General features: G+C 37.0%; 1 protein-coding gene across 3 annotated transcripts in view; it reads right to left on the reverse strand.

Annotated features, from left to right (window-relative positions):
* Positions 1-178: 178 nt before the first annotated feature.
* LOC117159777 (uncharacterized) overlaps positions 179-24,492 on the reverse strand; it is a 271,261-nt gene continuing 246,947 nt past the window's right edge. For all 3 annotated transcript variants that reach the window (XM_076619339.1, XM_033339921.2, XM_033339920.2), the window contains exons 12-17: positions 20,322-20,440; positions 11,538-11,716; positions 10,573-10,734; positions 8,021-8,297; positions 4,494-4,635; positions 179-3,474 (exon numbers count right to left, since the gene is read on the reverse strand). In XM_076619339.1, the coding sequence (XP_076475454.1) occupies positions 3,273-3,474; positions 4,494-4,635; positions 8,021-8,297; positions 10,573-10,734; positions 11,538-11,716; positions 20,322-20,440 (1,081 nt within the window). In that variant the 3' untranslated portion in view covers positions 179-3,272. The remainder of the gene's footprint in view (positions 3,475-4,493; positions 4,636-8,020; positions 8,298-10,572; positions 10,735-11,537; positions 11,717-20,321; positions 20,441-24,492) is intronic.

The raw sequence follows: 24,492 nt of genomic DNA on the forward strand, positions 1-24,492 counted from the left end.
TTTTTTCGTGTTGCGTAAAATAAGAAACTCGTTTCACCTATCGTTTCTTTTAATGTCACATACATTTGGTAATGTTAAAGTAAGGATCAAATGCAAAAATTAAATATCCCGGTACCCTCGGGACTTTGGTGCGCTATGACAAACATTCAGGTGAAAATTCACAAACAACGCGTAGTTTCTGTTTTATTTTATTCGTACTTTATATGAAACAATTGACTATTTATTGTGACTTAAGTATACGCGGCTAGTACATATATGTAACATATATCTTTTTTTCGTAAGTTAGACGTGCCTTGTGCAAAACCGGTACATCCATTGAAGGAACAGATCGCATTACAATCGTTGTGAGGACGTGATCGAGTAATCTTAAAAAGGAACGGTACACGCTTAATTTCGTTTCTCTTGGTTTCTCGTTAAGCGACGATTCTTTACGAACGAACAAACGAAATCTCTGTCGAGAAACGATTCACCGATTTCAAACACAAGTCACTTAAATCACATGCCTGTCTTTCCTGGCCGACATTAATTACATTTATTAAACGTGCGTCTCTTCTTCTCTTTTCTTCTATAACGATACTCTCGTTTTAGTACGCCGATTAATTACAGTCTGACTTTCATCTCTGTTTCGACGAGGTTGCGGAAGAGAGACTGCCGAATATTCTATTCGAGCTTGTTCGCTTATTATACAAATCTTAACATGCGTATGCATCAACGCGGTTAGACTGCCATCCTTCGTATAGATCAGTCGTATCGATCATTACCAGCCTTCCAACGATATACATATAAATTGCACTCTGATAAAATTCAGTCTTTCTATTCGTCAAGGTAAGTCAATTCTCAACAATTTCAAAATTAATATCGAATTCTTAACGCACACGTTTCTCTATTATTTATTAAAGAAAAAAAAATGTTAAACGACAAATCGTGCAAATTATATTTATTCGAACGCAATGAACGAAAGTTTGAAATATCAATGAGCGTATTGAGATCGATCGATAACGTGGAAGGTTCGTAATGATTCGACGAATCTCGCGAAACACGAGACCGTCTAATACGTGTCACGATTTAATCAGAAGTTTTAACAGGCATTAAAATCTCTGGTAAGGTAACTGTATTATTACGCAGTGAAATAATACAGCTCGTGTTATCGTAGAGTATAAAAGGACGACATAAAATAAATAACAGAATTCAGCATATCATACAGTCATAAACCACGGCATATCGTTATTCAGAAACAAAGAATATTACTCATAATATTCTGTATAAATAATGGTAGCGATACCATTGCGGCGTTGTAAAACGTATGAAAACCGGTGAAAACATTTCCGCACCGTTGGATGATTCTTTTTAATTCAATCAGCCTGTTTGCCTGTTTAGTTTAATATTTTCCTTCTTAGTCGATACGTATATTAAACATTCACAGTCTAGCCTTTATTTCCATCTTAATCTAACGACCAATCGCGTCTCCGAAAGTAAATCAAAATAATTTCTTCTTCGTAAAATATCCTTCGGAAATTTTTTCCATTTGTTATTCGTTTCATCAGCGAATATCTTTTTTTCTCTCTCTTTCGTTTAAGCAAGCAGGAAGAGATTTTCGATGAACTTCCGGACGAACGCGTTAACAATTATTCGAAATGTGCCTCGGGCACTCGAAGCTCGTTCGTTAAAATACAATCTGTCTTCGTTCGCGGGCTCGCGCCATGTTTTACGGTAAATTGTAATTTACAATAATGCTGAGGTCTTAACGTAGTTCGTGATACTCTGTACAAATCCTACCTATTCTATCCACGTATGTACAAGAACCTATAATTATATAGAACTTCTTCTTACACGTTTATTTTGGCATTTGCGTGAAAGTGATGACGCGTGATTTCTTGCTACTTCAAATCCGTGCATCGCGTTTTTTTTCCCTCCTTGTTTCATCTCGTTACTTTAAATCGCTACAATTATATTCGTACGCGTTCGCAGGATGTGACGTCTAGAAAGAAACGTTAAATATATCTGCGCATATAAAGAATAGAAAAAACAATTTCTGATTTTACCATAGTTCACAGGCCAATCGATGAAATGTTAAATTGACTTAATCCTCGTATATATAAAATTAAAGAGGAAATTGAAAACAATTCAACGATATTAATGACGATGGATGCATTTAAATGTTTCTTCGTGAACGTCTCATCCTCTATATGTATAGATTTATGTATGTATACGCATATGTATGTATAATATGTACATGCTCTATTAGACTCTTATAGTTAAAACGAGTGGTATACACCGACTGATTTTTAGTATATATATATATTTTCTCTCTTTCTGATTCGCGTTTAATTTATTTTTCATATATATATATATATAATTCGACTAGAGCGTGAAATTCCAAAATTCGATTTCATGCCTTTCATTCTTTGCCAATAACGTTCCCTTATCTGTGTCAATTTATCCGATGAAATTTTAACTTTATCAACATCCACCGGCACGTGACGGCACCGAACACGTTCAATATGTTAAAACGTCGGTAATCGAAAAATACTTGAAAAACTTGGACTAAATTGTTTCGGAATTCTCGTGTCCTTCGATCAGTCATATTCGATGGCCTTGCCTCGCGTGAAATTGCGATTGCGAATTAATCTTCATTACGCGTTTTATTAATCGACATTTATATCGGGACGACGAATTTCCGTTCTACATGAAAAACTGAGTCGCAAACCGGATAATAAACTTTTACAAATTAATCGCTGAATATTACCGTCCAAAGGACTTCGTTTAACCGGTAATTATTTTCAAACGATCTATTCGATATAAATACATAGAGTTCTCGTACGATATAAAAGCGAGGTAAATTCATGGTGATTGATTTCAATATTTTATCAAAAGTGTGCTCCGTGATTACCAGCGCGGTGGTTCTGAAACTTTTACGGGCAAGTTCTCCACAATGCTAGCGAACGTAATATTTCAGCAAACTAACACGAAACTTTATCAAATTTCCATAGAGTGCGCCTCACTTTACGCGATCATCGTTCCGCTCTTTAAACGCTTTACTATTTTAAACTTCACATTATATTTTATTTTTCAGAAAACTGAATAGCTGAAAGAAGTTTTTTTTTTGAGGAAACACGAACCTCGTTGGTATGATATTTTGTGTGTGTGTGTGTGTGTGTGTGAGTGTGTGTGTGTGCAGTGTGCATTATTAAAAGTCTTAGGCTCGTTCGCAGTAGTTTGTCTCTCATTGTGAAAAGGAACGTGTATGGATACGGTGTGTCGAGTCGATCCACTCAACAACCGACCGCGTAGGCGAGGAGTATCGCGAACAGAATTAGGATTCGCGCTTCCCGTGACCTGTTTCCGGTTGAGGAGCGAAGCACATGATTCGGTACTGGTGGGGGTGACGGTTCGCTCTTGTGCGTGTTTGCGATTACAAACTGACTGCGCCATTTCATCGTGTATTCCGGTGCTGTCCTTCCTAGAGCCTGCAATCTGCGAACAGGTGTAACAATATTGCCATAACATCCTACAATTATCTCAAATTTAAGTATATACATTTTTTAATCAATTCCGGTGTGCTTGTTAACTTCGACAAAATTGTAAAATGAAAATCGACAAAATCGTTGAACAAATGCCTACTGTTTTTGTAAGTCAATCGAATAGCTGGTATTCTGGAGAATTATTTATTTAATAGTCGATTAGCATCTGTTTCTCTTTCGCCATTCTCGTCTCTTTTCGAAACTCGATGCGAGCAAGCCACGCGAGTAAATGACTACGGTATTTCGATCGAAGCACAGTTTTACAAGATAAAATGATTACGCGTATTGTACATTATTTTTCTCACGTATTTCTGGATATTTTATGTACAATTGGAAAATGGAAAATATTTCTTTAAATAAGTGTTATCTTCTTCTGGCATTTGTACATTATTCTTCCTCGAATATATAAAGAAATATTCGTATGTAAAACGAACACAAATCAAAATACGCAAGAAACGAGTAAAAGAAGCACGGCAGAACGAACGATCTTTCCGATGTGCTCTCGAAGTCGTATTCTCTGAAACGCATCACTATTCCTGACTCTCCATCAAGACCGAGCCAGAACGCGATTTTTCATCCGCGAAAATACAAAAACAAAACGATCTTTCACCAGACCTGCGCGCGAAACATCGAAGAATTGCATTCGCGGCTTTCCACGTTCAGGAAACGTCGTATCGATACACAAACCATGACAAATGTAATCTCCGTGCGACTTATCCGGCTTCGAAACGATTCCCCATCGGCGCTGGATAAATCTTTCCGGGCAATCGATTTTTAAGTTGCCGTTACATCGGCGCAAAAACTGAGCTCGCGCGCCAATATAAATTGCTCCTATAATTCAGGCCGCGGCGTCGTAATCTTCGTGCAGAAAGTGTCGCGTAACTGTCGTTACGTCGGCGTCGATGGACGAAGTTTCCGCGAACTTCCGAGCTAATCGGCCCATCGAACGGAACAAAGATAGACGGAACTCACCTAACCACCACGGTGTTCGTTTTCCATGGCAGGGTGAAATTTTTGTGGATATTTCTCGAGCAGAATGTGTGCAACCTGAGTCCAGCTGGATCGCCGTTCTTGCTGTATTCGTGTATCGTTAAATTCCAGGCGGTGCAAGGACCTAGAAGAAAGAAAAAGAAAAGGAAAAAAAAGGAGAGTTTTGGCTATCGCGAATTTTTGTCAAGAACAGAGGAATCAACGATGGTTGTGCGTCCTTTTATTTTCTAAAAATGGTCGCATAGGCGGCTTTACGTCGAAACTATGGAGATTACGCTCTTGCAATATTTGCGTAGTATTGCGCTTTTAAAATTTGGAATTACTTTATTAAAACCTTTTAAAAGCTACATGCACGGTATTATGGAAGCTGTGGAGGATTATTCCGTTGAAACTTTCGTACGTAGTATTCTGTTCGAAATTTAAGATCCTTTTATTTAAATTACAATGAAATAACGATTTTGCGCTATAGTCGGTTATAATTTAAATTGGAATAATTTGAAATTGGTTATGGAGTATCGAACGTATTTAAAAATAGCACGAGAAGGGAAGATACGAGGTTAATGGGTATAGTTAAATCGTCATGTAGAATGCTCGTTTTTCACGTGACCATTTCACGAGACGAGCACGAAACGCATCAATGTCGCCGAACAACCAATTAAGAGAGGTCGTTTCACAATCAATTGCCGCGGATGTAACATTTGACGTGTGTCGGTAAAAAGGACTATCGATGTTTCAGCAATCATCGAGAGCACAGTATAATTGGAAGCAATTGGTTCGCTAACGTATTCGAGACCGTGTAATTTTCGCGCGTTCCTGTACGTATTATGTTCCGTTTCCTTTTTCTCTCTTTTTTAGTATCATTCATAGCCCGACGAATTTTCCCCGCGGGAGAACTGTTTTCGCAACGCTGTTGTAAACAAAAACGAATGACTATCGATGAAGCGTGAAAAATAATGCATACATAGAAATACCTGATCCATACCTATACCATCGATCTCTTTTATTTTATTTTTTTTTTCTCTGTGAGCGTGTTTTCTGTTGTTGTTGCTTTACGAATGATAAATCTATTCCGGGAAGAGAAATTGGGAAACGATTTTTCGTTTTTTGGCCACACACATAGTTTTTGGTCACATACGAGCTTTTTCAATGATTTTCACGAAATGTTTGAATATCAATGGCTCGAAAAAATTCCAACTCTTGACGCATGCAAATCGCGAATCGCATCCTTTTTTCTCGGTTTGGAGCTTGCGTTCAGAGATTTGTAACTTTTTTTCATTTTTTTTTCTGTTGCCGCATCAACACGAGCTTTGGAGTTTTCCTGGGATATCGAGTTACTAGAAACCTAATGCACGGCTCGGTGCCGTTATATTTTCGTGGTACGCGCACTTCGTCGAATTTGATCGATCGAAATTTTGATGAAACAGACTGTGCAAAACTGCAAGACAGAAACATACATCAATGTTATATTACGTTCCAATGTTTAATTTTTATTATGTTTCTTTAGCATCGGCCACTTTTATCTTGCTTTGTTTAGTTACACGGTTCGGTTAGTTAGTACTTTGTTTGGGTTAGTTACGTTCCTTGGAATTTTTAAATTTCATCTCTCTGTTGTTTTCTTTTTTATATTTAATCTTCAATTTTACTCGACCAAGTAGAATAAGGTTCTTATATGAACAGACAAATAAAAGAGGTATCCACTGTGCCAGTTAAACAAAATTAAGATCCTGTTTGCTTAGAGGAACATATTTTATAGATTTCAAATAAACCCCTAATTAGTCCTTAGACGTCTCGTTAAAGTTCATAGGTCAGAGGTTCGATTCAAAGGCTGTTCATAATTAATTTATAAATCTTCTAATTCGATACATTTCTATCAAATCAAGTTCTGATACAAAAAATCTACTTTATGTACTATACTTTACTAAAAGTAAAAAGAAGGGAGCGAAATGTCGCCTAACTAGTAAGAACACGAAATCACATATCTTCCAATCCTGAAAATTAACCTAAGAACCTTGTATCTACCATTTAGACACACTTACACACGAACACAGAGCCGAGTAGCCATTGCCTTACTCTGTGAATTCATCGTTCACGAAACGTGGACGATTGGTCGTGTCGAGGAATCCGGCGAATAAAAGAAAACAGCATCGAGCCGGGAATAGAAACAGAGATCGAGGCCAATGTGCGAAAGCCATTTCTGGGGCTGGCTGGTTCCAACAGCTTCGTTCCTTTGCAACGTTCTAGCGTTTGTTTCATGGTGCGAATATAGGCGAGCAATGAAGATAGACGGGAGAAGGAGGGCCAGAAAAGGCCAGGGAGCACCGGCAGAAAAAGGAAATCGAGGGAAAAAGGGAAGCCGGATTCTTTAAAGACCGCTCGGAACGACCGGTTCTTCTTTCTGTCTCTCGTTGTCCTGCCGCGTCCAATAGTCTCTTTAATCTCCAGCTCTGTCTGCCATTCGTTCTCAAGCCACCCTCTTCCCCAGAAGAACCCGTTCCACCCATCTTTTTAACCTCTTTTTCCTTTTTGTTTACCCGGTTGCTTTCGTTTGTCGCTGGCCTTTCGATCCGATTCGCACCCATATCGGACTCAATGGCGCGGATCGAAATTCCAACGGAGTAGCCAAGGCTCGAATTGAACGAAATTCGCCGCTGGACAAAGCGTGGTTTCGGTAAGTGGGCGCCTTTGATTTGCCGGTGAATCGCGCACGATGCATCTTTGGATTTGCTGGAAATTCGTAGAGGTTGAAGAAGTAAGATTTTGAGGTCTTTTAAAGATATCTTTGCCATTCTTTTCTCGACTCGACCACTCAAAAGGATACGATTTTGTTTAGCGGCGTATTATCTAAAGATATAATAATATATCTTTCTGTAATTCTGATCTTATGTTCTTAATGCAGTACAGATGCAAAATGTGCGGGAGAAAGTGGAAGGAAACGAGTATTTTTATAAATACGAAGACGCGAGTTTATTGGTACGAAAAATGGTCGATTGGCTGTGCCTGCGTCTTATATTGGCGTCAGTGTCGATTCTTTTTGAATCTTTCGCAAATATACCTGTTCGTTTAATTTAAATAATTAGAGCAATGCCTATGCACGATGAATCGCCAGTGACGTTTATAATATCACAAATCAACGTATTAGGGATGAATATTCCGAAAGATTTTTTTTTATTAGTATTGTTGAGATATGTATAATTTTCTGTGCTGGACTGGGTTAAATGCGTAGTAGAGATACTTGTATGTGAATATCAGTGTGTGGAAGTATGTGTGTGCGCAGCATCTCGAAAACAAAGGAATGTAAACTGTCCAGTCGGTTAACAGTCGGGTATAGAAGAAAGTGCTGAGACGCGTGCAAGTGTGTATCGATGAATATATAAAAAATCGTCCATGAAATAAATATATTACTATTTTAATATTAATCCTCAGTATAAATTTAGTGTTCTTATAACATTATTTTTGCTTCAAAGATCCACAATTCTCAACAAGTATTGGTAAAAATAAAGATCTCTTACGGCTTTGGCCAGATTTCACTTCGATAGTGAGTTGTCGATCCGTCAAAGAGTCTAAGATCCACGTGCACCTCTGTTGGTAATACTGATTGAGCTTTAAGCCACTGCTGGCCAGGTCACCGCCATTGACCTCGCCTTCCGGCTTGGTCGTTGTGTGATAACCGCAGTAAGTGTCCTTGATAAACTCGTAAGCCGCACGGAAATTGAGGCCTGCCTTCGAGGACCTCGACCATTCGATGTACACTGGTGTCCAACTACGGATACCGACCGGCAGCCAGTCCTGTGGGATACATACTATACCAGTGACTTGTATTTCAAGCGTAGAAAGCAGTTTCAGAGTTTATTTAATGTCTCGTTACGAAACAATATTAACACTGTAGATTAAACATGAATATTCAGAACGAAAATTGTCCAATGCTTAATGTCTATTATCGAGTTCAGAGAGGAATTAATATTCTCGTATAAGACCATTTATCTGTTATGAAGGTAATTTATACTATTTTCAGCTGTTTCAGGATTATAAAAGGGTGTTTGCTGGATTAAAAAGCAACTGACGATAATATAGTATACGCATAGTACAAGAAAAATCTACTCTGCTAGATTTTGTATAGAAGTTGATCCAATTCGTAGTGTCGATCATCAGGAAATTAACGCTAGAACAACCGACGATTGACGTGCACCTACTTCTACCGGGAGGGGTGAAAATCACTTGTTTTTTAAATCAACAAGTCACTTAAATTGCATTTCTATCATTGTCTCCTGATTTTACAGTATTGTTCTAGAAACTCTACGTGACATTCGTATTCAATTTCGTACTATAATTAATATTAGTTCGTAACATAATTTATATTTATATTACCGCTATCTGGTTATACAACATTATTCAAAAAGTTCCAAAAGTAACGACGTAATTCTACTCATAGGATGTTACAAAGATCGATTTGATTTTGATCGATTTTGGATCATTCAAATCGCTAAGAAGTGGAATTGATTCCTCATTGTAGCAGTTCCTGCGATCCTTATGATCTCAAAAGAACATCCCTCGCTGCTTTTCACAATAAGTACACCCCATGGAAACAGATTGCAACGAAATATATTATGAAATTTTTCTATAAATAAGAAGATTTTCTATAAATAAGATGGCCTTGAAACATAAAAAATTGCAAGATTCTCGAACGATTGATAGAAACGCGTCCGTTAAAAACTCGCATGTTTCGTTCCGGATGACGAACGAATGCCGGTTTGGAAATAGATTTGACAGAGGACCTTCTTCCTTTCTTCCAACTCGATTCTCTAAAAAACAATTTCTCCTCTTTTGTCTACGTTGTCTACTTTCGCTCAGTACACGTCGGCATTATTTGTTTTATTCAGCGGCCAGTGAAATCGTTCGAAGTAATTCCACGCCGGTTGATGGAATAGGTGTTGAATAGAAATGGCAGAGCGCATTCAGTGCTCCGCCAATACAATCGGTGAGCCAGGCCGTTTGTCCGTGAATGAAAGTTGAATGAAACGGTGACAGTCGAACGTGGGCGGTAGAAATAAAGTGCGGTGGGTGGTAGGCGGAGAAAATAAAAAAAAAAAAAAGGGAGAGGGTTGCTGGGCGAGAGTTTCTCGAATTAAACGATCTCGATCATCGACGATCTCTCCGGTTATCATCGAGATCGAAGTGCCGCACGATTTTGAGTAGTTTACTCTTGAAACGAGAAACTCATTGATATTTGAATGAACTTGTATTATAGTTTTCTTGAATTGTTCATTTACTTAGGTACGGCATTACCGAAGTACATTGTCGAATTCTGGCATTATATCCTGGTTTGAGTCTTTTACTTTTGTTCTAGCAAACAAAAATATACTTGATGGTATAACAGAAATAACGTAAGTGGAATGAGAAGGTACGAAAATCGACAACGATTCTTCCATATCGCCCTTAAACTGTTTTAAAGAAATTCTTTAACATTGGGCAAATGTGATTAAGAATGAAAATAGATCGTGTAGATACAGTATCGTTGACCTTTGTGAATGGAATGTGACACTGAAGTTTGATCGTGTTATTTAACCTCTATTTTTTGATACTACCGCTATCTAATTATACAGGGTGGTTGGTAACAGGTGGTACAAGCGGAAAGGGGGTGATCCTACGCGAAAAAAGAAGTCGAAAATATAGAATACAAATTTTTTTTTTTAATTTTTCCATCGAGACAACGATCTACAGTGAGATCCGTTATGACGAGACGCGATAAAGTGCACGCGTACCGAGCGAAAATTCAAAGTCGATTTTCTCGAGAACAAAGCCTCAAACGAAAGATTTTTATTCTATATTTTCGACTTCTTTTTTCGCGTAGAATCACCCCCTTTCCGCTTGTACCACCGGTTACCAACCACCTGTATAAAATAAACCAAAAGCTATAAAATATATCCTTTCTCTCGAACCTTATAGACACAGGATATTTACAGAAAAAGACTGAGAAAGGCTTGTGCTCCTTGCACGAAGACAACGAACAGTGGAATTCTCACAGGTAACCGTAGGTAAAGTTCATAGGAAGTCTAGTGTTTACCTGATAATTTCCACAGAGGCAGGTGACGATGTGACCGGTTTCAGAGACAAGCAAAAGATGGTCCACGTTCTCCAGGGTTATGTTGCTGACACAGTGACAGCCGCTGTCTCCGCACTTGGTCTGGCAAGGGTTGTTCGGACCCTGCTTCGAGCTGCTCTCAATCTACGGACAGAGGAACAACAACGACTGCCACGACCGCTCACGATCTGGCATTGTCTAACCAAGATTCTCGCAAGAATCCATGGAACTTTTTCTTGTTCTATGAATTTCTCACCATTCTTCTTCTCTTTCGCGCAAACTTCTTCTTTTCTTTCGTTCAATTCGATGAACTTGACGTAGAAGTAGATTCAGATTTAAATTCTCCGAAATATACAGATGAAGATTGCAGGAAGAAAAGTGATAAGTGTGTTCTTGCGGATTTTTTTTTATTTTAATGTCGCTTTATGACTGGAAAAGGAATATTTGAATATAAAATGGCTAAAAGTGGAAAGAACATGTTAAGTCCAAAGACGTGGTCGACGAAGTTTTGTAGAAGCCAAAGTTATATTAAGGCGTACAGTATTTTTATATTACGAGCAATATTTTTGAAACTACGAAGAGGGGGAAATTAAACCTAAGGATTATTGTGACATATTGATTTCGAAAATGTGATTTATAGTCTTCTTTGTGTAGTCTTCGTTCGCTTCGTGGAAATATGGAAATTTCGATGAAACGTGTATCCAGATTTAATACCAAGTATCGAATTGATTGATACGAATTCGTACAGTATTATGTCTATTTAAAAAAATACAAAATAAAACAGAATTAAAGAGCTTGAAATTTTAAAATGAATCAGAAATACAAGAGGTTCGTAGAAAATATCGGATGGAATATAAAAAGCATAGACTCGATCGTTCTCCGAAAAATGTCTCTATCAAAGGATTATCGTTGAATTCGAGTGGGCAAACAAGAATCGTGAAACTTACGCGAATGATGACCGACTGATTAGCTGCTGGAATGAAGTGCTGCCTGCATTTTATGGGACCCTCCATGGCGAATAATCGGTGAGGCTCCGGATGTACCACGGAACCCTTCACCGGTGACGTCAGCCCGTAATATTCGACGTCGCACACGCTGGCCGGCTGTTGAGTGCCACCCTCGCGTTCTGAAATATCGACAAGTCGTTGCTGTCGTTGAACGATACGAATTCAATCGACGAAGCCGGCGTCGGAAGGATTAAAACTATTTTCGATGCTCCGATGACCAGTCGAATTGCCAGATAAATCGCTCTCCCTCCAACGAATGTTGCATTTAACGAAGATCGTTCGTTAAACGATTCTACGTTTCATCGAATATATTTAATGTGTTTTATTCAATTTCTTTGCGATCCTGTTGTAAAATGGTTTTCTTTACATGGAAATTGACCTACAGAGAGGTAATAACTTTGGTTAAATGAATATTAGAGGATGGTTTGGTCTGTGTTTAGCGGTTCGGCCTGTTCGACTATCAATCTTCCCATTCTACTTAAACGGCAGTTTTAATTACTTCGTGTTGATTATTTCTATCTTTTTTTATATATTTCCGATACTTTGACAACCGGTCAAATCGCAAGATAAATCACTTTCCCATCGACGAACATCATATTTAACGAAAATCGTTCGTTAAACAATTTTACCATTTCATCGATTATATTTAATCTCTTTTATTTTATTTCTTCGCAGTTCTGTTATAAAATGATTTTCTTTGACTGGAAATTGAACCACAGAAAGTTAATAATTGTGGTTAAACGAGTACTCGAGCGCCGTTTACTCCGCATTTGGTTGTTTCGCTTGTCTAGTCACTAACCTTCCTGTTCTACTTAAAAGCCAATGTTCTAATTAATTTGTTTTTTTAAATATAATTCTTCTTCCTATTTTTTCACACGTTTTACTTTCTTTTAGGTTCATACACTATACCTTTATGTATAATTTATAGTTGGTAACAATTGTCAATAGGAAAGCCTCAGGAGCACAGGTTTCAGAACGTAGCTGTGCATAGAGAAAAAACGATTTAAACGAAAGAAATTAAATATTGGGCTTTCCAACATAAATTTTTCCTGTTTTTATATATAGTTTAGTAAAGATAAAAACAGGATGAATTTATGTTAAGACTCAGTATAATATAATTTTATTTATATCATCGTTTATAGGACATAAATGTAATACAAACTGCAGCAAATTGTACTGATAGACGGTCATATTAAAGTCAAATGCACGGTACTATATCGTCAAGTTCATTTCTGCGTAATCGAGGCGCGCGATACTTTGTCGCACGACGATTTCGTCATTCAACGTTGGCGAGATGTCGGCTAAATTAGCGGAGTAATTTCAGTTTCGCGAACGATACGTCAAACGTGAACTCGTCACGTTGTAAAAGCTCGCCGCACGTTGTTGCGCCGGGTAACCAAAATTCTGCGCGCGATACGACCTCAGTAAATAAACATGAACGTTAATCGTGAGTTTTCCAGAATCGTGTTTAATAAAGTAAAATAGGAAACATGTTTGCGACGAGATGGAATTTTGCGCAAACGATTCACTCTCTTATGGTTATTACGCAATTCCTGTACATTCTTCTCGCTGCAGTTTTTGTATAAAAATTAAGGAAATATTTGAAAGTTTGAACTGATAGTACTTTGAGTATAATATAATATTTCCTTTGACAATTTTACTAAATCTGAAGTAGTAAATAAGGAAGAGCGTTATATTAAAATTTTCATCGTTTGATGTTCTTAAATTTAGAAATATATTCTTTCGAGATTTACAGGGTTAAAGTATAAATTATTATAACTACGACACATACAACTACATAAAAACTATGATTACGAGTAATCTAACGTTCTTCTTTGTACTCAAAACTATTCCTTTATCCGCTATAATTATTACTAGTTACTGAAATTAAAAGTTTGGTATTTAATTACAGTTAGCATAAGACTCTGGTATTATAAGAATTTTATTTCCACCAGGAAAATAGAAACATTTCTCCTTTCACGTTCTTTCTTTACGCAAGTTCTCCTGCAAGAGTTTCAGAAGACATCGGTCTCGTGTATGCACGGAAACAAGGGAACTTTCGCTGCGAGAACACTCCGATATCACCTATTTTTCCTAACTTTTTCATGTTTCTAACTTCTTTTCCTTCCTCTAAGTTCTTTCCTTGAGTTTCATTTTAACGACATTTTCGTTTTGCAGTTTGCTTACGTATATGCAATGCCTGTTTAAGATACGATTTCACAAAACGTGTCTGTGTATTTTGATCTTTTACGATCGTATTATACTTATAAAGACTAGCATAATGCAATTCGAATATTTATATGTCGGATTTGTCGGGTTGGCGCTAGTATTAGGAGCGCGTTGCGTATCTTCATTAGGACAAGCCATCGTAATTGTTCAATGAGGTTTATATTTACAATTATATGTACAAGCGTTGATTTAACAGGCTTTAACAATTTAACCTGATTATTAGACACTCTTAAAGTAAAGACAATGTTCTTTAGGTTCGAACGAATCCACGGTCAACGGGATAACTCTTTGTACAATCGAATATGTTTTGAAACTCAAAGTGACGTTAGTTGTGACGCACGGTATCTTTCTGACTCATTGACCAGACGTTGCGTGTAAACTCTCCAAGGTGATCGTAAGAATAAAAGACTGACACGATCACACTTGTCAATTGCGTATTGACCGGTTTTATCAACAAAATTCCAGGCGCCGTTACCAGGCAGACTCGCGTGAAGCCGTCACAGCTCCTGCCTCGGGGCTTGTTCGTTAATACAGCGTGTGCCCCTCAAAATTGATACTTCTACTGTTGAGTAAAAACGTTCATCCCGTGACCGTGGCTACGTTCGGCGACCAGTTGTGTCACCTCGACCGCAAGCCTACTGTCACAAACCTTGGGCAAACGTAATCAGATCGCATCACAACAACTACTTCTAAGTTCTATTATTTAAGTACAGCTATAATGAATAGTTTAGACCAAAGTATCGGGGATCTTGCCAAAATTTCAAAAGAAAGGCCCGATGTCCCTACATCTCCGACATATGTATATTGTACGTAGAATGATATAGAAATGTACATATGTTGATTGCATCTCATTTTTAAATTTATTTTTAAAAATAAATTTCATAAATAAATAAATTGTCTTTTTAATTTATTGCAACAATAATATAGCTATATTGAAAAACAATCTTTCGCGTTTATTTACGCGAAATATCTCACTTTTTAATTACAGTCAAATACTTATGTAAACAAATGTTATGAAATTGAATATATGGATATGTACTTTGCACGTTCCTCTGCAACATTTGCAGTTTTTAAATATTTGTATTTATAAATAGTTGAATGTCGATTTGTTCGATTATTTCATTTTATTTTATATTTTACAGGCTTCATTTTATTTTAATTGAGAAATACGTCGAGTTTCGAATTATTTGAATTGCGAAAAGTAACTGATGATAAAATTAAGCAGTGTCGGTATAAAAATACTGTCAAATTTTCATCGATCTAATCATTTCTATGAAATGTTAACAAACTCCTAGAGACATTATAAAATCACACATTTCCGATTTTTTTCGTTATAAAGTAGCTTCGATCGAAGTAGGTCACCGTCTGTATAATTCAGCAGCTAATGCGGTGACACGGAAACCGCCTTTTAATCGACTAAATATTTCCTGGATACAAAGTTGCGCTTGATTCAAAGTTCCGTTCACCAAACCTCGAAAGTTGCACAAATAAAAAAGTAGGATACGATTTCGTAATGAATCTACAAATACATAAAAGTCCTGATTTCTGAAGAATATTTTCGAATAAAATAGCGGCGCTAAATGAGGTCTTTCTGCAAATCTTTTTCTTTAAAAAAAGGAGTTGTATGAGAAAATAGCTACCAAAAAAATATTCTTATTTTCAATCTCAGAAAGTTGATAGGAAATACTTTGATCCTTCTTTTTCGTATCTTTTTTTTCGTCGGAATATCGAACGAATTTATTACTTTGAAGCGTTTTCGTGAAGAACAGCCGCGAAAGCGAAATTTGCACGTTTCGTTTCGTACGCGAAAATTTCGCGAGGCCATCGCGAGCGAAGGTCGGTGGTCGAGCAGTTTTCGTATATAAGAAAATCGGTCTCTCTGGATGAGATAAAATTTTACGCACCGATAGATTGTCCTTTGGTATTACGGCAATACCGATCCTAAAAGCGACAATCGGTGAATTTGCATGCGAGAAAAATTGTACAATAGTGTTATTCTAGGCCGTACGTTCTTTTTCAAAAGAATATTCTATTAATCGAGAAGTCGAGTCAATGTTCGTATAATACTTGGGTCGGATGCATAAATGCATGACGATATCGTGGTCCGTCGATCAATCTGACATGTCTTTATTATCGTTTCGTGATTTCATCGTAGAGTAAATCTTCTCCATGTACGAACAATCTTTCAGAAAATGGTATGATATTGTAAATAGTATATTATGTACATTTTCTTCCAAAAATAAAAGATTAATTTAGATTATACGTTTGTGAGATTCAAAACTATTTTCTTAACTAGAAAGAAAAGGAAAAATATTGCTTCCAATTTTTAGTGAAAATCGAAAGCTTATAAAAATCGCAAATTCATAAATTAGAGTGAAAATTAAAGTGAAAATTAAACAGAAATTTAAAAAGTTGTTAAAAAATTTAAGAGACACGCACGTATGAAACTCATCATCTTCACAATTCATTCCCTTTGATCGTTTAAGATATTTAGAAAAATATTTTCTCATTTTAAATTGATATTTAAAGAGAATAATTAATGACTCTCCATTCACCAAACGTTTGATCGATCGATCTGCGCCGTGCTTTCGATTCATCGGCAAACAGTTGCGCTTGATGGCATTATTTCGTAACATAAAGTCATCAGTACACAATGAAGGTGTCCGGAAAAAAAATTGGTGACCGTTAATACCGGGAAAATGTCACGAATTGAAAGTCAGCATGGCGACAAACTGCCGGCATCGATTTGACGATGATTGACGGATGTCGTGGTCGTTCGTCAACGTTATTACGTTTACACGCGGTATACGCGTGTCTGAACACGGCGTTCGTCACTCGATCGATAAGTCCGACTTCGTGGTCGCAATCGAAATTGAAAAACCTAATCAATGGCCAACATGTCCGGAAAAAGTTTTCGATGGACTTGTCGAAACAGCGACGTACCAATATTACCTTTCACTTGTGTTTAATCGATTCTCTAATATTATTAATCATTAAATTACGGAACAAGCTGATGCAGGTGAGTCTTTCGTCGATATTTCCTTTACTGTTCGTAAAATGAACAGGTAGGAAATAATGTGCGACGAGATAGCCAGATAAAAACGCGAAAGAGAAGACTGGAATAGGTCGGAAAAGTCTGTTCGTATAAATGCACGTTTCGAATTTAGGTACTTCAGCAATGAGTTATCAGAATTACACTACGATTAACTCTGTCCTCGTACTGGGATTGGTGCTGGTTTTATTAAATATTCATCGGAGAGTCTGACGATTTTCATCGTTTATCATTACGCGTCTGCGTCGGCGTAAGAGTGATTTTTCGGATGATTGCGTTTTTCTGTGCACGACACAGGATAAATCCAGGCTGGATTATCGATTTCCATTTAATGGACACCCCATGAAGGCGAATAAAATCGGTGCAGGTGTGTAATGAACGTGTCCGTATTTGCATACGCGGTTCTTTTTTCGGTTAACTTTATACGACAATCAAATTCAAATCGCGCATCTATATATCTGTTCCGATATATCACGATCTCCTTATACGATCGCGATCAAATTCGACGCTTTGCTTTATTTTCCTTCTTTTAAATTGCCACATGGATTCTCTTTTCATTGAATCTAAGCGAACTACGTTTCGTTAAATTATACATGAAATTTAGAACAAAGAAAATTTACGTATTCGGCATCCTTTGTTCCAAGCTTTCGTTATTAAGGTAGCATACATGACAAAGGATGTAGCAGTATTACGTCAAAGGCTCTTATCTTTGCTACATGGTAAAGACGTAGTATAATATCGAAGATCTTCCGCCCCTTTTAAGCCGAAAGACACTATATGGAGTTATCAGATATGGAGGTTGTCAATAACTTTTTCATAGCTTATCACGTTCTATTTTTAATCAGATAATTTTAATTAACTTAATGTAACTTGATTCGAGTAAGAAATCGTACAGTTTAATTCTCTTCTTTTTCTCCGCGTAAGATTTAAGCCACACTTGCAATTAGTGTAAGTAGCTGTTTTACAGAATAATCTACTTTCAACGTAAGAAAGAATATCTCTTGAAATATAAACGAACGCATCTTCACACTTCTTTTCTATTTAACGAATTATCAAACAGTAGGAAGCTCTCGTAAAGTTTTTGGCACCACTTTTCAACCCTCGTCTCGTACCAGACCTTTCCGTCGCCTTCCAAATTTTTCAAGAAAATCAGGAAGAGAAAACTTTACGAAGGAGTGAACGGCGATAATCGGACCCAATAAAAGATTCATAGCCATTCGATCGGACGACCAATAGTTCCCGTCTCTTTTCGCCACCACTGGGTAACATTATGGCAGCATCTTATGGTTCTGTTCTATCGGATGGTTACCTGTCTAACTATACCTGTATAGGTATATGGAGGTATAAAAAGATCCAAGAATAAACTTTGGTGCAAATAAATTGATTATTCAGAGAATAGAACAAACTGAATGGTAGATAACGGTGTAATCTGTTCTGCTTGTCAACTTTTATAATCGCGACTTGGGGTTACTAATTTCAATAGAAATGTGTTATTAATTTAGGAATACCAATTTTGAGGTATAAGAGATTTAGAAAAAAATACACATTGATCGTTATTTTGCATTTATGTGATCAACATTGATTACGATCGATTAAAAGGTAAAAGAAAACGATGATATTCTTTAAATGTTGTTAATGTCATCTTCTTGTAGTGAATTAACTCGTTTATTTTGTCTTTTGAGAATTGAACATTGATTGAATAGCAACTTATCGTAATGAAATTAAAAAGCTAATGAAAGACAGAGTTGATCAGTTTTGCTTTTGGAAGATTTGAATATCACTGTCTTAATTTAAATCACACGATCGTGAGTGTTAAATAAGTTCTTTTTTCCGATATTGTTTCAGGAAACGCGAGTTGTACGAGCGCTGTACGCCTACAATGACCGTAAATGCAGCTGTATGGATAGTGTTACGTTCTTGGCCACGAGCCAACTAGGTTCTCGGATTATCATGTGCACGGACACATCTATATTCATTCGGTTAAGGATTCGGATGGTCCGATACATCGGCTTACAGGGGCAGTAATTAGTCGTTGGTAATTAGCAGCCAGACTAAAGCACTTGGTCTCGGATAGCTCGATCGAAGAATAGAAGTCAAAATAATTGATCTATCGCATATGCATATTCGCATACGGCCGCAAGATTTTCTTCTTCTTTCTCGTATCGATCGTAAATTAATCCTCGAAGCATTGGACACGAACGAAAATTCCTTGCTCAGTTCGTTTTGATTAAAAAATGTTTCATCGACTTCTTTTTGATTGACTGTATATCATTTTATGGAGAAAGTACAAGTTAACGAGGGTACACGTAGAGTAGGTTGAAATTTTAATGATGAAACGATACCATTCTTTCGATATGATCGAGTTGCGTTCGTGTTTTTATTAGGAAATATATCGAAGAAAGTTGAATGAAAATGGTCCTTTGTTCGAATATCATTTGCATTAACATACTAATTGTATAGCAATCAGTCGCATTACTTTTTTTATCGAACAATCAGTGTTGATTACGCGTACACCTTTGCTGACTGTGGAGTAAAAGGTGGTTCAAATATCTCGGCTGCATATTGTGTTCTTTCCCTCCTATTCATTACGCAATGCTTAATTAACCTTGTGTAATTGGAATTTTGTTTGCTTGACGGGATGAAGAAATTCTAATTGACTATACCTTTTCATTTCAATTTGAAAGTAGCTAACCAGCCATTCTTACGAATCAGATCGTTTGACGTTAGCTTGTAACATGGTGGTAATAAAATAAAGTAGAAGAAATAGATACTTGGCTACGTAGCTTTCAAAGCACAAATTATTACATATTGATCATTTACCGATTTTCTTTTTGTTTTCGCATAAAATTTCCTGCTGACCTTACAGTTAGACTATGAATTTTTATACACTTGCGATAAATTCATAAAGGATATAACCTGACAAACACGAAGATGGTACCACATGATAACCAAACAACTAAAAAATTCTACCAAGTGTCCAAATTGGACAAATTGTGAATGTGAAATATTAAATAAAAAAAAAAAACTTGCGATAAATGTAAGTATGCAGGCACGAGCACAAATACAAAAATACATAAAGTATCGAAAGTGAAATAAATTTGATGACATTCCTTATAGAATAATCACGTTGATTTAAGTTTTTATCAATATCCGTAAACATATGAGTTTGTATAAATAACCATAGTCTGTTGATAATGTTCATAAAATCACGGGCAACTATCGTTCAATTTCCATTGAAAAAAACCCAATGAAAAAACGTTTACTTCTCTATATACCGTGTACGTATGACAGTTGGAAGAATCGAAGTAAACCTATTATCCATTAGGATCTGAAAACTGGCAAGATCTTATTGAAAACAGCGATGTAACGATCTAAAAACCCCTCCGATACTTTTATACGTAACGTTCGAATCGTTGAAAAGATGTGAAAGATAGTCGGCTTACCATCGTGAAAGTAATAAGAGACGTCCATGTATTCCTCGTCGGTGAGGCCATTGGTGGCTCGTCTCAGAACGACCGTCATATCTCTGCCATTAGACGAGTACCTTTTCGGCTCGACATACCTGCAAAAGAAAAAAAGAAGAAAAGAAAGGAAACGAGAGGAAAAACGAAAATAGAATCTGCTTTTACACAGCAGTCACCTTAGCTAGCTAGCAGGTAGTAATTCGTAAGCTCTGTGTGTGTGTGTGTGTGTGTGTGAGGGAGGCGAAGGAGGGATTCGCGTCATTTCTTCGCGGAAAACACGTCGTTCCGCGGAGACCGGCTGTAAATCACACGACTGCTATCAGAAATGTCGTAAAGCTCGCGGCTCTATCTTCCATCGGATATCTTCGAACGGATGCTCCCCGTGGTTTCAACGAGCCGAACCGTGTGTAATTCAGAAGCAAACATACCTGCGCTCGATCGTTTTCTCACGCTTCTTGGATCTGACGAGAGATTCTGACTTTTATCGCACGAGCCCGCTTGCTCATTAGTTAAAAGATCATTAGTTCTCGACCCACCAAATATTACCGAAAGTATTTTCTAACGTTTTATTTTATTTTTACACATAGCGTAATATCTTTTATACTTTTGCAGCCTTCAAGTTTTCATAAATGGATAGACATCCGCAACGTAGAAATAATATTTTCGAAAGGCTAGTAAAGGTATAGTTGTTAGAACTGCCGGATGTAAGTTACGTCTAATAGAAATTATATTTCGGTGTTTCGCCATGATAGCTTAAAAAATTCTCGATTTAGATAATAAAAATTTAAAGAAAGTCGAAGAAGTCGAAAAACGATCTTAAAGTTGCGTAATAGATCGGCAAGTAATAAAAAGAGAATATTTATCGTATGTAGATATGCAAACACCTGCGAGCAATCACTAAAGGAAACCAATTTCATCCCATTTGAAATTCTGCTATTGTCAGTTTGGTATTTCTCAAGAGTCGATAGTAACGGGAGAACGTCGAACGTCTTTCAGTCGAGTCGTTTCTCTCAGAATGCGGCCGTGTGAATAATAAACGCCGCGTTTGGCACGTTTGCTCAGCCGGCTATTATGAATAATGTTCGCTTCGATTTGTTCCCGAGGACTCTGAATAGAATTCACAAGGATTTTCCGGTAAGGACAAACACACACACACACACGCACAAAGGAAAGTGAAGTCCTCCTACAGACATCGTTTTCCATCGCTCTGTTTCTCTTTCTCGTATCCTACTCGTTTCTTTTCTTTTATGACGCTAAGTCGAAACGCCCGAAGGAAGTTTCCCGTGAATTATGAAGCCGGCGCCTTTATGTCAAAGCGGTACGTCTCACCATATACTTGACAAGCTTACGTGTGCTACGTTTCCACGCGATGTATGTAAGTTGGGCAAGTAGTGGCACAAAGCGCCATGTAAATTTTCCACGTCGTTCACTTCCATTTTGCTCGGCTCGAAGTTGCAAATGAACGTCCTGGGAACGGTGTCTCGCGATAACCCACGCCTGAATCCTCCATGAGACAGCGTATAGTGATAAGTCAATGTTTGCCGCAACGGTTTTGTCCCATGATAACGTCTTGTCGCGTGCCATCGGACGGTTATTAATTGATGGAATAAATTAACACGGTTTTTGGCTTGGCGGACGCGACACCGGTATTCGACCGATTTCCCAGTAAATTAATTAGTTGCGTGATTAAAAAGTGAATAGGAAACAACGTTCTAATGTATATTTGGTGCGTTCGTGTTATCGAGTGATAACAACTGACGCCTCTTCCGAAATTATATTATTTCTGAATAATATAGGGAATTTTAATACGACTGAGATCGGTTACGAAAAAAGTGATGCGAATTTTATGGGTCTATGGGATATCGGTTTACGGTTACCTTTCTGGATTTTAAAAGTGTCAATAAATTTTTATGAGACTCGGAACAATAATAAAGTAATTCCATATAAAGGAGATTAATATAATTAAATTGGTTATGAAGAAGGTTATGTGAATTTTATGGATCTACGAGCTGTCATAAAAATACTATTTTTAACTTTTAAGGCGGTACAAAATTCTTGCGAGAGTAATAATGTGAGCATATGGAAGCTTGACACAGATAAGAAACTAGATATGAAAATCTAAATTTAGCTCGTTTAAATGTATAAGAAATTGTAAGAGTGATCTCTCCGACTTTTAGAGAATGGTATCAAAGGTTCTTGTAAAATTCAGCATGGTAATAAGAGTGCTTCCTCATAAAGAGCCTTGAATAATTTCAGATATGTATGTAAAACCTGCGAATATCCGTGGTTGAAATATTTAAAGAGTTATTTCTTCGACTTTAAAAATATTATTCCAGAGATTTTTTTAGAGGCCAAAGACCATTCGCAGATCTTCGTATCATTTTAGGAGCCTTCGAATTCCGGAATTCTTTAATTTCTCAATCCTACCCAACGTCCAGGAATCTCCCAATTTTTTGAGACATATCAAAATCGATTTTCAAAGATCTCCGTGTTCCTCGAAGTCCCTTAAACTTTCGGCATCGCTGAAACGTTTACCATCTCTGGAAAGACATCTCGAAGTTTCGTAGCCCTGCGAACTTCTGAACTCATCCAATTCATAATATCCTTTAGATCCTGCAATATCCCATAGATTCACCGAGTCGGTTACATCGTTTGAGAGTTATTTAATGAGTTTTGAGGCACAAAAAGCGCGCCTCTAAAAATTACAGTATCCCATTAAACATCGCGAACCTAGGAAATTCGTTTTTAAATGGATTCACTCCTTTGTTCCTGAGTTAATATGATTTTGGAAATTATAATGCTCCGTTTCATTAGCGATACAAGGCGTTGGTCTCGATAATCGTAGCACGACAAAGCGACGAATATATACAAGATCACATTTTCAAAACTGGGTCAAACGACTTTAGTCCTTTTGAGAAGTTAGAAGGACTAGTTTACCAATCTCGTCTAGTTTACTAAATGACATGTAAATGAAATTTTTGAAAATACTGCAATTGCTCGGAATCAAAAGGGAAAGTAGTAAAGATCACTTTTTACGACATTTTTACATCAGTTTTATACACGCAGAAAATTTCATTGAAATCGGTTGATGCGGAAATAAGCAACCAACATCGAAAGATGTAAGAGCCTTTAAAATTATTGCAGCTTCTGGCCGATAGTCATGAAAAATTGAGTATTGAAAATGACAACGCGAGTTCATGCTCGTCATCCATTTGCAGATGCGTTAGTTATAAGAAATAGTAACTAGAGGATGATTTTAGTTACGATCGATAGATTTAATCGATAGGCTTAAGATGCCTTTTTGTTTTTATCCCTAGTTTTCGTAAGCGCGTGCAATAAAGGTTTTTTTTTGGCTCAGAACGGTGTGATAGATTTATCCATTCAATAAAATAATAACTATTCCGATCTTACCTCTGAGTATAGAAATAACAACATTGAGATTTTCACCATTTTTAACCATTGTAACTCACAGCAGTGTTTATTGATTTCTATAAAATTTTCACCATGTATTATAACTAAAATAAATCTACAAAATGTACTGTTCAAATTTTCACTACAGATTCAGATAAAAATGTCTTAAAATACTTCTTTTACTAATTTCCTCCCCATTCAATTGCAATCAATAGCAATTTTTTCAAGATTCTTTTTACATATCATCTAGTCAAGTAATCCTTGTAAACTCTAAAAAGAAGTTGTCGTTTGGTCCAGTTTTAAGAAAGTTATTCTGTTTTGAAGGATATCCGAATACTGTCGCGAGTCACTGTATATATACATATTTGGGAAACCGGAAGATTAACTGCGTTATTGACACAAAACTTGCTTCAGTTACGCCGGTATTTGCGAAATTAGCGAAGTTATAATTTTACCCGCGGTTATGCTACGTTAGCCTCGTGCGATGGTAAGCCGAACGAGGGAACGTTGAAGCGCGAGGGCTTTCCGATTTCTTTGATTAAAAACTTGGAAAAATTTATAATTGCACCGGGCAACGTTTGTTAATTAATGAGCAGCAAACAAGCATAAATAACGAAGGAAAGTTTAAACATAATTTTACGTGAGCAATCGTGGTTTTATGTCTCGAACAACCACCTACAATGTTAATGTTATTTACACCGTTATTTATGCGTCAAGCTGACGTATATACGAAATGAAC

This window comes from Bombus vancouverensis, chromosome 6, assembly GCF_051014615.1.
Source record: "Bombus vancouverensis nearcticus chromosome 6, iyBomVanc1_principal, whole genome shotgun sequence".
Taxonomy (NCBI): domain Eukaryota; kingdom Metazoa; phylum Arthropoda; class Insecta; order Hymenoptera; family Apidae; genus Bombus; species Bombus vancouverensis.